Here is a 15,617-nt window from a genome sequence, read left to right on the forward strand (position 1 = left end):
CACCTGAGACCCAGCCCATATGGTGTGCTTTGTCCTGCTCCCCCCTCAGCTGCGGGGGCAGTGCCCCTGCTCCCCCCCGGCACTGGTCCCCGTGCTGCCCCTGGGAGGCTGGGCACAGAGCAGGGCGCCAGGACAAGCCCAATGAGGGCCTGGTGTATGCGCCGCATCTTGGGTGGTTGCAGGACCAGCAGTAACATGTGCGAAGCCCCCAGCCCAGCGCCTGCACACGGCGAGCGCTTCATAAAAGGCAGGTGAAAATGCTCTTGCTAGGAGGCAGCTCAGGGTAACTGAGCACCAGCTTCGGAGTCACACAAACCAGGCCGTAAATCCTAGCTGATCTATTTTCCAACCGTGGAAGCACCTTTCCTGTCTGGGCCCCCGTTTCCTCTTCCATACAGTGGGACAACAGTACCAACCTCTGTGTTTTGTAAGGACTACCCAGAATAACTTCAAGAAAGCACGAAGCCAGGTGCCTGGTGCACCGTAAGTGCTCCGTATGAGAAAAGCTCAAGTTTCAGAAGTTCGTGCTGCTGATCCGACATCCCAGCTTTGAGGACGAGACTCACAGAGGAGTGATGGAGAAAGGGGGGAATGAACACAGCCTTCCCTCTCACCACACCTGGCACCCACATGGCCAAAACCAAACCCACTGTCTGGCAGGCCCTTCTGGAAGTCCCCGGCAGGATGAGCCAGGAACCAAGGCTGCTGTCTGGGGTGGGGCTCTGCATCCTCCGCCAGGGCCTGGCTCAGGCCCCGCTGTGCTCAGCGCTCCCTGCGTGGGGCAGACCCGGCCTGAACTTGCAGGGGAACCTGCACCTGGGCCCTGGGAGGGCTGGGATCCACGCAGCTGCTCTCAGAACCAGCAGATCTGCTAGGGAAGGAGTCAGAGTTAGGGGCACAAAGCTGGGGTGGAGGCAAGGGAGGGGCTACTTACTGTCGGGTTCCTCCCGGGCCTGGAATCTGCAAAGAACAAAAGAGCAGTGAATTCACCAAGGAGGGTCTGGCAGCTGCCTGGCCCTGCACCTCCCCCCCCACCTGTGGGCAAATGCGCCCTCCATTGCCCCCAGGGTGGCAGCTGGTGCCTCCATTGCCCCCAGGGTGGCAGCTGGTGCCTCGGTCAGACCTGGAGAGCAGTGGATGGGTTTCAGGCCCAGGGCACAGGGGCTCACTTCCCAGCGGCAGCCAGAGAACGGGGGAGTCACCTCTCTTCCAGCCACCAAGCCCCTCAGCACACCGGACCCCTGCACAGCCCTCCCACTCCCACACACGCACAGGACTGGTTCAGGACAAGCGCGCACCCCAGCTGGAGCCGAAGACACTTCTGCTGGGTCAGAAGTTGGTCTGTGGCTGCTGCTACCACCTGGTGGTCTCCAGGGGCTGGAGAGGCCAGAACGGCCCGGAGCACCATGTGAAACTCACACGGAGGACCCCTAGGCGATAGAGAGCAGGTGACAGATCCTGAGGACCTTTTCTTAGACCTGCATCGGACATGCCTAAAGCCAGTGGACCCCGGAGCCCTTTTGGCTCAGGCCAGCGTGAGTTCGGTTTTCTATCACGTGTGCCTGAAATAGCCCACGTGACCGGTCTCAGCGGTCATCCCACCCTCTGGTGGGCTCAGTATGCAATGATCCTTAGGGCACAACCTTTTTCTTCTCATCCCAAACCCCACCCTCCTCTCCAACTTTCCTCTCGTATTAAACTGGGCTCCGGGTCATGGTCAAGTAGATGCTGACATTTAATCACGGCCCAGTGGCCAGCTGGGAAAGCTGGAGATGGTACCAGGCGTCTGTCTAAGCCAGGGCGAGTCGACCCCTAGGAGCTGACCGTCCTCTGGGGGCACACGGCCTCTTACGACTCCCGAAGAAATCACCTAGAGACTTGGCTTTTGTTGCTATTCGGTGTGCACACCTAACCAGAGAAACCTCGTGAAGAGGCCAGCATGCCAGCTAAGTCACCTCCGGAAGACCGTCGGACCTCAGCCCCTCTAGGGAATGAGCATCCCCGAATCCTAGCAGAAACCCTCACTGGAGGCCGACTGACCACGAAAATACAAGACGGGCAGTTTGAACCTGCTGTGTGGACACCAGGTCAGTCCGGAGGACACTCTTCCATGTCCCTTTTAAATAACCATCAGCAGGTAAAGTGTCTAAAGGGGAAATGGATCAGAATAATGGTCAAAAGAAGCACATGTGTAAAATGACACAATTCTTGACTCTCGATTTAACAAATCTGGTAACTGCTGTTGCCAGCAGAGTGGTCACCTTGAGAGGCCGTGGCCCCTCCCACGAGGCAGCCACTGTCCATCGGCCGAGCCAGCACTTTGAGAAACACTGTCTGGCCTGAGGCACATTCTTTTAAAGGATGTCAGTGAAGCCAAATCTTCGTCCTTTGAGAGTGATTTTGACTTTTGCAAACAGCCAACTGTCATTCGCAGCAAGTCTTGGGGGGAAGAAAGGGTGTGACAAAGTAACAAGACAAAAGAAATTAAGATGATAAAATGCAGTCTTGGAGAGGACATGGGTAAACAGGAACACAGCTGCTGATGCCTGTGAACTGGTTTCCTCTTTCTCGAAAGCCATTGGGCAATGAAAACTTCACACACTTTGACCCAGTAATCCCTCTTCAGGGACACACCCTCAGGAAATAACCCGAAGGAAAGCGACCAGCCTGTGCACAGCGGTGCAGTTTCTAAAAACCAAAAAGTGGAAAACAAGACAGGTGCCAAACAATAACGCAGCTTAGCAGTCCTTCGTCGCAGGCCTTCCTAGCAGTGAAACCCCAGCACGACATCTTTCACCTTTCCCAGCCTTTAGTTCTCTCATTTGGAAAAGGGGACAGGTCATGCCAACTTTGGAGGGTTTTTATGAAGGTTAAATGAGATCTCAAAACTGAAGGTGCCCAGGGATTAATCACGTTGAGAGCAAAACCCTTGATATGTTGTGATGAAAATAACACTGAACCCATATGGTCTTCCTCTCCCACACCCACAACTCCAATCTAATCAGGAGAAAGGCACTAGACAAACTCTAAGCAGAGAGCCACCCTACAACTTAACCGACAAGCAAGTTGTAGGATGCTCCTTAACTCCTCAAAACTGCCAAGGTCAGAAAAACAAGGAAAGCCAGAAACTGTCACAGGCCAGATGGGCCTAAGACATGATGACTAAATGTAATGTGGTGTACTGGGTGGGATCCTGGAGCAATGAAAGGACATTAGGCAAAACTAAGTAGATCTGAACAGAGTATGAACTTTAGTTAATACAATAGTAATGTATAAGTATTGGTTCGTTTGTTGCGACACTTACCGCACTAATGTAAGATGCTCATAATAGAGGAAACTGGGTGTGGGCTATACGGAAACTCTCTGTACTAACTTCTCAAGTTTTCTGTAAGTCTAAAACTTCTCTAAAAACTGAAGTCCATTTAGAATTTTTTAATTAAAACGTTTAAAAGAGAAGGTGACCGGGATGCCGCCTAGCACATAGGGGCCCCAGGATACTCCAGTGGCGTGGCAACTCCATCACACCGAAAAGAAAACCAGCATTCGATACTGACTCTCGGAAACAAGCATAAAATAACATCGAGGTGAAAAGGCAGAATCCGGAGGGCACCAACATCGGCCGACAGGCGTGTTACAACCCTCATGTGTACTTTGATAAAGACCTAGAGCAAATCGTGCCAAGTACAGAGGTCAGATTTCATAAGTGCTTTTCCCCTAAAATGTTGCTTCAGTCCACTGTCTTCACTTATTGGTATCCTTGCTCTTTGGAATAAGAACAATTTTCTCATAAAATATGTCCAGCATCCCAGGACACAAGTCCAGGGACACACGCACTGGACGTCAGTGGGCCCCTCCTCCCTCGGGGAGGAGTGCCTGGTTTCCCAGGGCTTCTCTGAGGGCTGCTCAAGCCAAGCACGTGGGTTCTGACACCCAAGTTATCCATCCCTTCCATTCCCATCGCTCTTCCCTTTCAGTCCCATCCCCTCTCTGGCCTGGGGTCCCAGCTTCTGTGGAAAGCAGAACAGACCCAGGGAAGGCGTTTGGCAACAAGCAGCCCTAGATTCAAATCCAGGACAGGGCAGGGAATTACAAGCTAAGCTGGGAATATCGTAGAATAAAGCAGTGCTCCAGTGAATTCCCTGGCGGTCCAGTGGTTAGGACTCGGCCCTCTCAATGCTGAGGGCCAGGGTTCAACCCCTGGTTGGGGAACTAAGATCCCACAACTCTCCCATCTCAGCCAAAAAAGGAAAAAAGAAGAAGAAAGAAAGGAAGGAAGGAAGGAAGGAAGGAAGGAAGGAAGGAAGGAAGGAAGGAAGGAAGGAAGAAAGAAAGAAAGAAAGAAAGAAAAAGAAAGGAAGGAAGGGAGGGAGGGAGAGAGGGAGGGAGGGAGGAAGGAAGGAAAGAAAGAAAGAAAAAACAAGTGCTCCAAACACAGAAGGATGGGGACAAAAGGACGCAACAGCCAGCTTGAAGGGGCCCCCACTGGCCTAACCTGGGAAAATACGAGCATCAAGTTACGTAATGATGGCAGTACAGTAAGAGAGGAATCCATGAGTCCAGAGAGATATACATACAGAAATGGAGCAAAGTTGATGAGGCATCAGTTATTCATAGAGCCTCAGAGTACTTAGCAATAACCACAGAGGAAAGAGGACTTCGTGGTGGAGAAGCCTGGCAGACACCACCCTAATCAAGGGCTCACGGTGAACACGGCGGGGAAGGGACAAAGGGAAACCTGGCGGGGTGGATGACCCACTCCTGGGATCCTCCCACCAGAGACGCACCACCTGAGTCCAAGCGTGAGGAAACGTCAGGCAAACCCCAGGTGAGGGCCAGCCACAGAATCACTGTGGAATCTTCCAAAGTGGCAAGGTCATGACCGGGAGGGAAATACAGACTGGAGGGGACACGAGACCCGATCGTCAAATGCAGTACGAGACTCTGAACTGCATTCTTTTGTTCTATACGACATTATTTGGATCAATGAAGAAACTTGAGTGGGGGTCTGAGAATTAGTTGGTGGTGGTGCATCAAAGCGAATTCTCTGATTTTGATGGTTTGACTACAGTCGTGTGAAATACACACTCAGGTACTCAGGGATGATACGGCATTATGTCAGTAAGTTACTCTCAAATGGTTCAAAAAAAATAAGTTCTCTGCACCGTCCTTGAGACTTTTCTGTACGTTTGAAATTGTTTCAAAACAAACAAAAACTTTTTCCAACTTAAACCTGCCTGAAGTAACAGATAAAGTGATGACTATAGTGTCCTTTAAAATGAAGGGTTAAAAGAATTTCAATCAGTGTTTCTCAGCCAGGAGTGACACTCCCCTCCAGGGGAAATTTGGCCATACCTGGAGACATTTTTGGCTGTCACACATGGGAGGAGCTACTAGTATGAGACCAGGGAACTGCCTGACATCCTGTAACGCACAGGACAACTCGCTTGGCAAAGAATGATCCCATGCAGATGTCAACAGTGCCAAGGGTGAGACCATTTATGCAAAAATCTCACCACCACCACCGACAAAATCCTGGTTGGTCGTACTGCTCATTAATCAAGTGGCCTTAAACAAGTTCCTTCATCTTCCTGTGCCTCAGCTTTCTCATCTGTGAAATGGGGATAACAGTGGGCGCCTCACAAGGAGGAGTAAAATGAGAACACGTGTGTGCCTGTCACCAAGTCAAATCCATTCAGAGATGGGGGTGAGCATCAAAGGGGCATCTGCCCAGATTGCTGATGCACGGCTTACCGCACCAGGGGCTCCCCCAGCCCTGGAGCTCCGGGACCGGGCGGGCTGGGGCAACCATTTCCATCCCGCTCGTCTTTAGTCATTTGAGCAACTGATGCTGGCCTGAAAGCTCAGGAGGGCAGTTTCCGTACCCAGCACAGGGCCAATAGGAAGTGCCCCACGGAGACATGAAGGAGCAGACGAGTGAATAAAGGCTCCTGCGCCCTTCCAGCCCCCACTGCACCCACCCCGCTCAGTCCATACGCATCCTGCCCCCGGCGGCACCTCCTTCCCTCTTGGGCCTGGGAACCAGACCTCCAGGGACCCACCGGAAGCCAGCGGGCCAGAAACGGCCCCAAACAGAGTGGCCACCACTGAGCCCCAGGCTTGGTTCCTAGTAGGTCTGGTTTCTTAAGGGAAGGTGCTTTCTGTCTTTCTTGCTCTCTCTCTGTCTTGTGTGTGTGTGTGTGTGTGTGTGTGTGTGTGTGTGTGTGACAAAACTGCTATCACGGAGGTTTGAAGAAAAAAAATAAACTGACAGCAATGGAAACTCTAATACTAGAAAATGTCAAGAAAGCAAACGCGGGTTTCAGTGAGACACTGAGCCTGACAGCTCACGGAAAAAGGCTTGAAATTGTCAAAACACAAAAACCCCCCTTGCGAAGGGAACGCAAGCACCTGCTTGTGAAACTCATCAAATCCAAAACATGCCTCACCGGACTGTGTTCAGGGGCCCAAGTTAGAAACCGTGCTACAGCAAGGCTCTCCATGGGGCCTGGGGACCTGGGGGGCAGGGTCTGAGTTGACCACTGGGCTCCAGGGTGGGCACTGGGTGGTAGACAACCTGGTGGGGAGGAAGGAAGGGGGGGCAGGACTGAGCCCTCTACAAACAAGACCGGCCGTTTCCAGGACGAGCGTCTGAGTCTGGTGTGGCCCCTACAGGTGGTGTGGCCCCGGGTCTTGTCTCTTCTTTACGGAATGAAGAGCATCACCTGCCTCCCCTGGGGCTCTCAGTCAGTGAGTCCCTTTGCGGGAGCCTGCCTTGAAACCAGAAAGGGAAGTTCAGACCATTTGTGTCCACTCCTTCCCCTGTGGTCAGGGCCTGTACACAGTAGGTGCTCAATCAATGCTTGTGACATGCTGAGGAAGACGTTGCCCTGCCTTGAAAGAGGCTGCCCAGAGGAGAGGAGACACTTGGCACAAGATGGCTGGGGTCCCCTCCCCCGAGGTGAGAGCTGAAAGAGTCTGCTGCCTGGATGGGTGGAGCATGGAAGGCTGCCTGGAAGAGGTGGCTTGGAGGCTGGCCAGGGATCAGAGAGAGGAGTTCAGAAAAACGTAGAACATAGGAAGGCCTGGGACTCCTGCTGAGGAAAAAGGCCCCAGACACGGGGGCGGGCATCAGCAGACAGCAGCCACTCTGTGCTGAGCTCTGACTACGTGCAGGTGCCCCGCACAGCACTTAACAGGCCCGTCGCGACGGATCCACACGCCCGCCCTCTGAATTAGGCCCCACTGTTCCCATTTTACAGATGGAGAAACTGAGACACAGAGGAATTAAGTAACTCACCCAAGGTCATGTAGCTCATAAGGGGCAGAATCAGGATGCTAGCCCTGTCAGCCTACACCCACCCCCACCCGGACCCCTATGCCCTCAGCTGCCAGCAGGAGGGAGGGAGTGAGAGGAGGAAGGGAGGAATGGGGAGGGGAAAATAATAGGGAGGCTGGGAAGGGGCGACAGAGAGAAGAGAGGAAGGGAAGGCCTCTTCTGAGGGCACAATAGAGGCAAGAATGGAGGATAAGGTGGATTTTTGAAACTTCATGCCTGCACTCCATCCGACGCCGAACAGGGCATGTCACAGAGTTTCCACCCACATTATATTCCCATCACAGATGAGGTTGCACAGAAAGGAGGAGCAGCTTGTGGGAACCCCTACAGAGGGAACCCCGAGGGAGATCCAAACCCATGGTCCAGAGCTGCTGTGTAGCTGCACGCAGCCCCTTTGGACCTCTGCACACTCACCCACAGGCTCCAGCTTGGGCTGGAAGGTCTGGACTGGGTAGCACAGGTGGAGCTCTGAAACGACAACGGGAGGAAGGCTAGGGAGGCCAGCCTCAGATAGCCTCAGCGGGCAGGGTGGGAGAGGGACCCAGGCCAGGCTAGGACAGAGCACCCTGCCCTCCCAAGGCCCCAAGGACACATGCACTCACTCTGCCCCATCCACTTCCTGCAGCCCCTCCGGTGGCACAGGAGAAAGGAGCCAAAGCTGACGACCACCACCAGTGTCAAGATCACCCAGAAGAGCACAGGTCCTGGAACACAGAGGCGCCCTGCTCTCTCGCCTGCCCTGGCACTGGTGGCCCCCGAAGTCTGCATCATGGCGGTGAGCCGGGGCCCTATAGCAACCACACAGGACAGCCCTCGCCCCAGACTACTTCCTCCTGGACACAGACTCTACTGTGGCTGACAGGACCTGGTCCTTTGCCAAGCCAGGACAGAAACCCAGATCCTGTCTATATCTATCTTGTCCAGCGCTTACCCACCTGTCCTTCCTCACCTGGCTCTAGGAAGCACATTAGGCCAGGCCAGGAGGACTCCAGAGCCCACGCTCTTAACCACTATCTGGATATATTTCTTTACCACTTAATACTTAACTTGCTTTGCTACTTTTGAATATCAATATATAGTTATTATTCTTTAAAGTCCATTTTTAGATGTTAAAAAAGTAGCATGTGCCAGATAAGTGCTTCTCAAACATTCCTGTGCGTATGAATCTCCTGGGGACCATGTTAAAATGCAGATTCTGATTCAGTAGTCTGGGGTCGGGCTGGTAATTTGCTTTTCTAACAAGTTGCTGATGGTGCCAAGTCCAGGACCTCTTTGAGCGCCGCTGGCCTGAGAACTACTGCCACCTAGTGTCTAAGAGTAGAACTGCAAGTCCTAAAACGCATGGTACTGAGAGCGACCGTCTAAGGGGAGCGGGTAAGGCTCATGTGTACTGGACACTGCTTACTACCCTGCATGGTATATGCTGTTACAACGTTACAGGTGATGAAGCTCAGAAGAAGTAAGAAACTAGTCAAGGTCATGAATCAGTCACCAAATATTTTCTGAGCAGCAATTATGGGCCATGCGGGTGAAGCTGTGAATAAAATCCCTGCTCAGAAGAATTAAGGAATCATCTCTAGCGAGTGACAGAGTCACAGCCCCAGATCAGGAAACCGGAGACCTGGGGTCAGGCTTGGTCCCTCCCGCCTCCAACCAAGTGGATGCTGTCGCCTAGTAAGAACCCTCCCTCCTGTGGTCCCCAGGGAGGAAGGCCCTGCTTCATGGGGGTGGTCATTACCTGAAACCAGAGTGGGCTTCCCTGTGGAGGAGAAGGATATAGGAGTGCTGGTTGAGAGAGAGGCGCGTCCCCGCACGTGGGTGACGTCCCCTCCACGCTCCTTACCAGTCAGGGAGTCGGCCAGGGAGATCAGGGAGGGGGTGGGGCTGCGGGGAGAGAGGCCAGAAGTAAGAAGGACAGTCAAGATGGAAAAGGAGGCCTGAGACCCCAGGTCCCCTGCCTACAGCCTCTGCCAGGCACTTTGAGGGCAGGGCCTGGGTTTCTGGGCCTTCAGGGCTTCCATGGTGGCAACACAGACCTAGGCCCACATTCTCCAAAATGACTTGTGGGCTTGGCCCAGAGATCTATCCCAAGCCCACTTCCACTCCCAGCCGGCTGCCCCCTGGGCATCCCCTGGGTATGAAGGGCAAATGGAGAGAGGGGGCCAAGGTGTCACCTGGCGGGCACCCCGCTGTCCTCTGCGTTGGTGCTGCAGTTAGAGTGGGTCCCCAGGGGAGGTGGCTCATAGGTGGTGTCCCTCTCAGCCGTACCTGCAGGTTAGAATTGGTACCAAGGATGGTTACCAAAGGGGAAATGGGGGAGGGAGGGGTAAACTGGGAATTTGGGATTAACAGATACACACTACTATATTTAAAATAGATAAACAGCAAGGACCTACTGTATAGCATGGAACTATATTCAATATCTTGTAAATGAACTAGACTTCCATTTTTAAAATTAAATTAGAAAAAAAAAAGGAATCAGTGCCAAGGAGCCCTACCCATCTGGACTAGTGACGTCCAAGGAGGTAGCAACATGGGGCGGGAAGGACACTGCAGCCAGGCAGACCCAGGTCTGTGTCCTGGCTCTGTCTCCTCACTTCCTCTCTCCCTCCCTCCTCGCTTCCCTCCACTGTAACAGCCCTTTATTCAGCACCTACTGTGTCCTGGGGACTGTGCTGGGAGCTGGGACAGAGCAGTGAGCAAAACGGACAAGATCCCCACCCCTGGGGGCCCACCGGCTGGCGAGGCTCACAGACTCAGGCGTCACACGAAGGCAGGTGGGGTCCCTGTAATGGGAGACTTGACCTCATCTGACCAGGGAGGCTTCCCTGAGGAAGGGATTGCTGGGATGTGAGTAGGGGTGGAGATTTCTAAGCAGAGGAAATAGAAGGTGGGGGGAGGGAGGAGATGGCTCATAGCAGCATTCTTCATAGAAGTCAAAGAAGTGGAAACCACCCACACGCCCATCCGCTGGAAACAGATGAACAAAATGCAGTAGCCGTGTGCACTAGAATATTGTTTGGCAGTAAAAGGAATGAAGTACTAATACAGCTACAGCATGGACGAACCTCGAAAGTGTTATGCTCAGTGAGAGAAGCCAGACACAGGAGGATGCATATGATGGAAATGTCCCCAAAACCCTAACCTAGAGGAGCAAGAAAGTAGATTAGCGGTTATCCGGGCTGGGGTGGGCATGGGATTGACTGACCCATGCCCTACAAGGGTTAGGGTTAGTCAACTAACTAACCTGCAAGGTTTCTTAGAAGGTGGTGATAGTTTCACAACTTTGTAAATTTCTTTAAAATTACTGAACTGTACACTTAAAACTAGTAGATATTATGGTATGTAAATTAGACTGCAATAAGGCTGTTTTAAATGCTGGGTCTTTCTCCCCAAAGTGATGGTTTTATTTAGCAACAGGGTGGGATAGGTGTGGTAGATTGCATGGTGGTCCCACATCTGCATCCTGCCCCACATCCACACCCTTTGCCAGGTGACTCTGCAGCTCCTTCAGGTCAGGGCAGGTGTCTGTGCGTCCCCCACCCCTTTGGTGTCTGAACTTGGCCGTGTGACTTGTCTGGTCGGTGGAACGGGAGAGAAGCGATGGCTGGGCCTCAAGAGGCATCTGACCTCCACCGCCCCCTTTCTGCACTCCCACCGTTGCCATAAGTAGACCACGCCAGGGGCGGGTAGCCAGCCCCCGCTGGTCCCAGAAGTACATGCAGAGCAAACCCAAACCAAACCTTCAAGCCCTGGCAAGACCACAGAGCGGCCCAGCTGCCTCACAGAGGAGAGAGAGATGAATGCTGCAACGTCGAGGTTTTTGTAACACACTCTTCCTGTGGCTCTGATTGGCTGAGACGATCAGATTTGTGTTTCAAAAGATCAAAGTGCAAAAGCTGTTCCTTGGGGGACTTCCCTGGTTGTCCAGTGGGTAAGACTCTGTGCTCCCCGCGCAGGGGCCCAGGTTTGATCCCTGGTCAGGGAGCTAGATCCTGCATGCCGCAACTAAGAGTTCGCATGCCGCAACTAAAGATACCGCATTTTGCAGCCAAGACCTGGAGCAGCCTAAATAAATAAATATTTCAAAAAAAAAAAAAAGAAAGCTACTCCTCTTCTCCAGCCAGCTGTGACCATGCGGGAAGGTGGCCTCATGACTGCAGACTTCCTGGTTTCATTTAAGAGAAATCTCATTAAATAAATGTAAACAAATAAATAAATTTAAACATCTTCTGGTATGTAAATGTCGCCTCAATTCTTAAAGTTCTTTTCTTCTGAAATCAGTTTTATTGAGGCATGATTTACCTAGAAGGAAATGTCCCCTAAGCGCACGGTTTGATGAGTTTTGAGGAATGTATACATTCAGCAGTCAGCCCTCCATATCTGCGGGTCACATCCGAGGATTCCACACCCGAGGATTCAACCAACTGCAGACTGATTGACCGCACGGATGCAGAACACGCAGAGACGGAGGGCCCGCTGTACCTTGCCATTTTACCTAAGGGATTTGAGTATCCTCAGATTCTGGTATCCCAGGCGGACACTGAGGGATGACCGTACCTTCATGTAACTGTAACTCCACTCAAGGTCTAGAACATCCCCGCCTCCCCACTAAGTTCCCTTGTCCTTTTGCAATCAATCCTCCCCCACACCTGGGCAGCCACGAATCTGCTTCATGTCACTACAGAGGAGTTTGCCTCCAGAACTTCATTAGACAGAATGGTGCAGTGTGTACTCTTTGGTGTCTGACTTCTTCCACTCAGCATAATGTTTCTGAGATTCATTCCTGTTGCTTGTCTCAGTAATTCATTCCTTTTTATTGCTGAGTAGTTGTTCCATTGTAGAGATGTATTTAGCTGGTGACCAGTTGATGGACATTTGGGTTGTCTCCAGTTTGAAGCTATTATAAACAAGGCAGCTGTGAGTATTCTTGTACAAGTCTTTGTGAAAACATATAATTTCATTTCACTTGAGTACCTATAGGAGCAGAAAAGCTGTGTCACTGTGCTGACCAGACAGGATGTCTTTGAGGACCAGTTCAAGCATGGTCATCTCTGATCTGACCCAGCCACCTCTTTTTACAAATGGAGAGGACCACAGAGCCGGAGCTAGAGTCAGAAATCAGGGCTCCTGAGTCCCAGCCCAGAGCACCTTCCATTGGACCACACTGCCTCCTGCCTGGGGCCTGAGCACTTTCTTACAACCTTATGATTAACTGCTTTTCTAGGACAGAAGAAAAAAATGGCCCACATTTGAAGTAGGTCCAGCCCAGCTACTAACCCTCTCTGCCCCCATGTTCCTGGAGGCGGCACCCCTTCCCTTATGTCCTACAAAACAAACCTCCCGCCCACACACGCCTCCCTTCTAAAGGCTCTCATGATACCTCTCAGAGTTTTCCTGAAACACTCTGAAGAGAAAGTGAGGCTAGGATTAATTTTCTTCTTGCATTGGTAGGGTCCTGAGGAGCCGTCTGATTTTGGGGGGTCTCCAAATACATGCTATGTCTTTCCACGTGGTCACCAGACAATTACCTAAATTAGTTGAAGCCCGGGAGGCCTTGGGCTATGAGGAAGATAATGCAGTTTGTTATGCTAATTTCTATTTGTATTTGAGATGTTGTGGGGATTCAGTGAGAGTTGACTTCCGGAGGATTGGAGGAGCTCTTGGGCTCAAGAACACCAACTGTGGCTACACCCAGTTAGCACGCTCTGGCCTCTCTCTAAGGCAGCCTCCGTCTGAGCTGCCACTGGAACACCTGCGACAGGAACCAGCAACAGAACTGCTGCCCTTACTCTAAGCGGAGAAGGTGGGCCCAGCGCTCCTGGGTGCCTCTCATCCCTTCTCTGTATGTACCATACCTCACCCTCTTTTCTCCCTGGGTTACTGACCCTCCCTTTTCTTCCTCCTTTGGATCTGAAGGTGAGAAGAAGGCATGGTTTAGCCCATACTTAGTCTGCCTGTGTTCTCTGGAGAGGGCCTGTTGGAAGAGGGGGAAGAAGCTGTCTGCTTTTAGTCTCAATTTAGAAACTAAAAAAGATACACCACACTTAAATATTTCTCTTTAAATTGAAACACCTGATCCTTGGGTCATTTGAAGGAGAAGGGTCTTAACATCAAGGTCAAATGGAATCCTTTTCTGGTACAACCAGAAATTGCTTAAAATCAGATGAAATTTTCATCTTCATATTTGAACTGTACATTTCTTGTCAGCTTTTTATTTTCCCTAGAGTTTTCAGTCACCTTTCTTTTCCTTGTTGATAAAAGAATAACGTGCCTTTACCGTATCCTCAAGTTTTTCAACTCGACTACTCATGAAATTGTAATTCTACCTTTTATTCCTACAGACAGTTCCCTGGAGCCCTTCATTTTCTTGCTCTGATGGGGCTCAACCAGATGTTGTAATGTCTTTAGCACAGCTGTCATTCTGGGACTCCCCTTCTTTGCTCTCCTGGGATAGAACCACTGTTTTCTAGAGTTCATGGCTTTTTCTTTTTTCTTTTTTGCCCCTCAGTTAACAGAATTACATCTTCAAGTAACTTTCTAAGAAAGGATACATGGGGGGAAAGCAGAATTTCTCCCCTGTTATGTCTGAAAATGTTTTTATTCTGCTTTCAAACGTAATTGTATTTTAGCTAAGTAAAAAATTCTCTGTTCAGCTAAGAAGGAGCTGGTGTGGTCCAGTAGAGAGCACTTGGTTATGACTCAGGAGCTCTGTGCTCCAGCTCTAGCTCTGGCACTACGTATGGTCCTCTCCACGTGTAAAATGATGTGGTTGGATCAGATCACAGGTGGCCAGCTTTGATCTGGCCCTCAAAGACATTCTGTGCGGCCAGCACAGTGACCCAGTCATCCGTCTCCTAGGTATTTACCCATGAAATGAAAATATATGTCCATACAAAGACCTGTACAAGAACAGTGGTAGCTGCTATTACTCATAATAGCCCTAAACTGGAAAGAAGCCAGATGTCCATCAACTGGTGAATGGATAAATAAATGGTGGTGCATCTATTATGTCTACACGTGGGTAATTTTCATTCATCCTGCTTTGCTCCCGGTAGGTCATTTCAATCTGAAGTCTCACTTTTCAGGTCAGGTACACAGGGAAACCTGGGGCACCACCGTGGGAGCACACAGTAACTGTGTCGAGAAATGGTGTGCAGAAGACCCAAGGCTGGGAGCGGGGCGGGGTGGGAGGGTGGGACCACAGAGGAAATTATGGCATTTTTGCTGACATGAGGCCTGAAGCATGGAAGGTGGTCGCCAGACCTAGCTTGGGTCTGTGGTTGCCGAGGGACTGTCTACTCTGGAAGCATGACTGGGGCAGGACACCACCAGATGTCCCCACCCACAGGCCCTGCAGGCAGACTGCAGCAGGAGCAGGAAAAAACAAAGATAGCCAGAGAAGCCTCCTTTCTCCCGCAGTGGTCCTCTAGCGCCCCCTACTGGCAAAGCATAGCATCACACTCAAGGAGGAGAAATCTTCCAAGAGTCTAATCCTCTAGGGCACAGCAGGTACTCAAGGGTGAATTGGGACCTGAGAGGCAACAGATTGGTAACAAGGGCACTTTCTAAAAGCCATTTCTTGCCCTTTAGTCTCTTGCTGTTCCTTCTTCTTTGCCTTCTGTTCTCACTTTGTGGTTGTAACAACTTCTGGAATTTTTCTGTGGACACTAATTTTTTTCTCTTCCATTCCTGGGTTCATCATTGCTTCATCTGTAGTAGGTTTTTCTGTTTGTGTATCTTGTTATCCTCCTTCATAATACTATTTTTCCTTATAAGTCTGAAAATCTTTACTGCTCATTCATATTTATTTAAAAAGAACGATGTTGACCATTCCAGCGGCAGGTGGGGTTTCTTCTACTGTGTTGTTAGTACGTCATTTTCACAGTGGGTCTCTTCCCTCAGCAGGAGGTCTGCCTGGGAACTCTGGGCTCATGGGTGGGGAGTGTGAGCTGGCAGGCTTCACTTCAGCGTGACTTAGCAGGAACAGCCCATTGACAGGCTGTACTCCCAAAGACACAAGCAAAGGGGGCTTTGCACCAGAGTGGCCAACATCTAGCTTTCCCTAGATAGTCCTTCAGTGTCATTAGCCAAAAAGTTGATCATTTTCATCAGGGGATAAAAAATCAGGCACCATCTCTCAGACTGGTCAATGCCCATGGTATACCATTGTTCACATTTTTTTGCTGTTGTTATATTCATTCGTTTGTTTTATTTTTAGATTGTACTTTGGTTGGTGGGTTTTGCATTGTTACAAATTTTTAATTTTTATTTTCGAGAT

General features: G+C 50.9%; 2 protein-coding genes across 2 annotated transcripts in view; one reads left to right on the top strand and one right to left on the bottom strand.

The window, feature by feature from the left end:
* The window catches only part of LOC117202358 (basic proline-rich protein-like), a 447,146-nt gene that overhangs the window by 402,007 nt on the left and 29,522 nt on the right, over positions 1-15,617 (top strand). The window lies entirely within an intron of this gene.
* TNFRSF8 (TNF receptor superfamily member 8) overlaps positions 1-15,617 on the bottom strand; it is a 32,686-nt gene that overhangs the window by 7,661 nt on the left and 9,408 nt on the right. The window contains exons 6-11 of the mRNA XM_049698087.1: positions 9,511-9,604; positions 9,434-9,467; positions 9,075-9,273; positions 7,939-8,040; positions 7,751-7,804; positions 935-960 (exon numbers count right to left, since the gene is read on the bottom strand). Coding sequence (XP_049554044.1) covers positions 935-960; positions 7,751-7,804; positions 7,939-8,040; positions 9,075-9,273; positions 9,434-9,467; positions 9,511-9,604 — 509 coding nt within the window. The remainder of the gene's footprint in view (positions 1-934; positions 961-7,750; positions 7,805-7,938; positions 8,041-9,074; positions 9,274-9,433; positions 9,468-9,510; positions 9,605-15,617) is intronic.

This window comes from Orcinus orca, chromosome 1, assembly GCF_937001465.1.
Source record: "Orcinus orca chromosome 1, mOrcOrc1.1, whole genome shotgun sequence".
Classification (NCBI taxonomy): Eukaryota; Metazoa; Chordata; class Mammalia; order Artiodactyla; family Delphinidae; genus Orcinus; species Orcinus orca.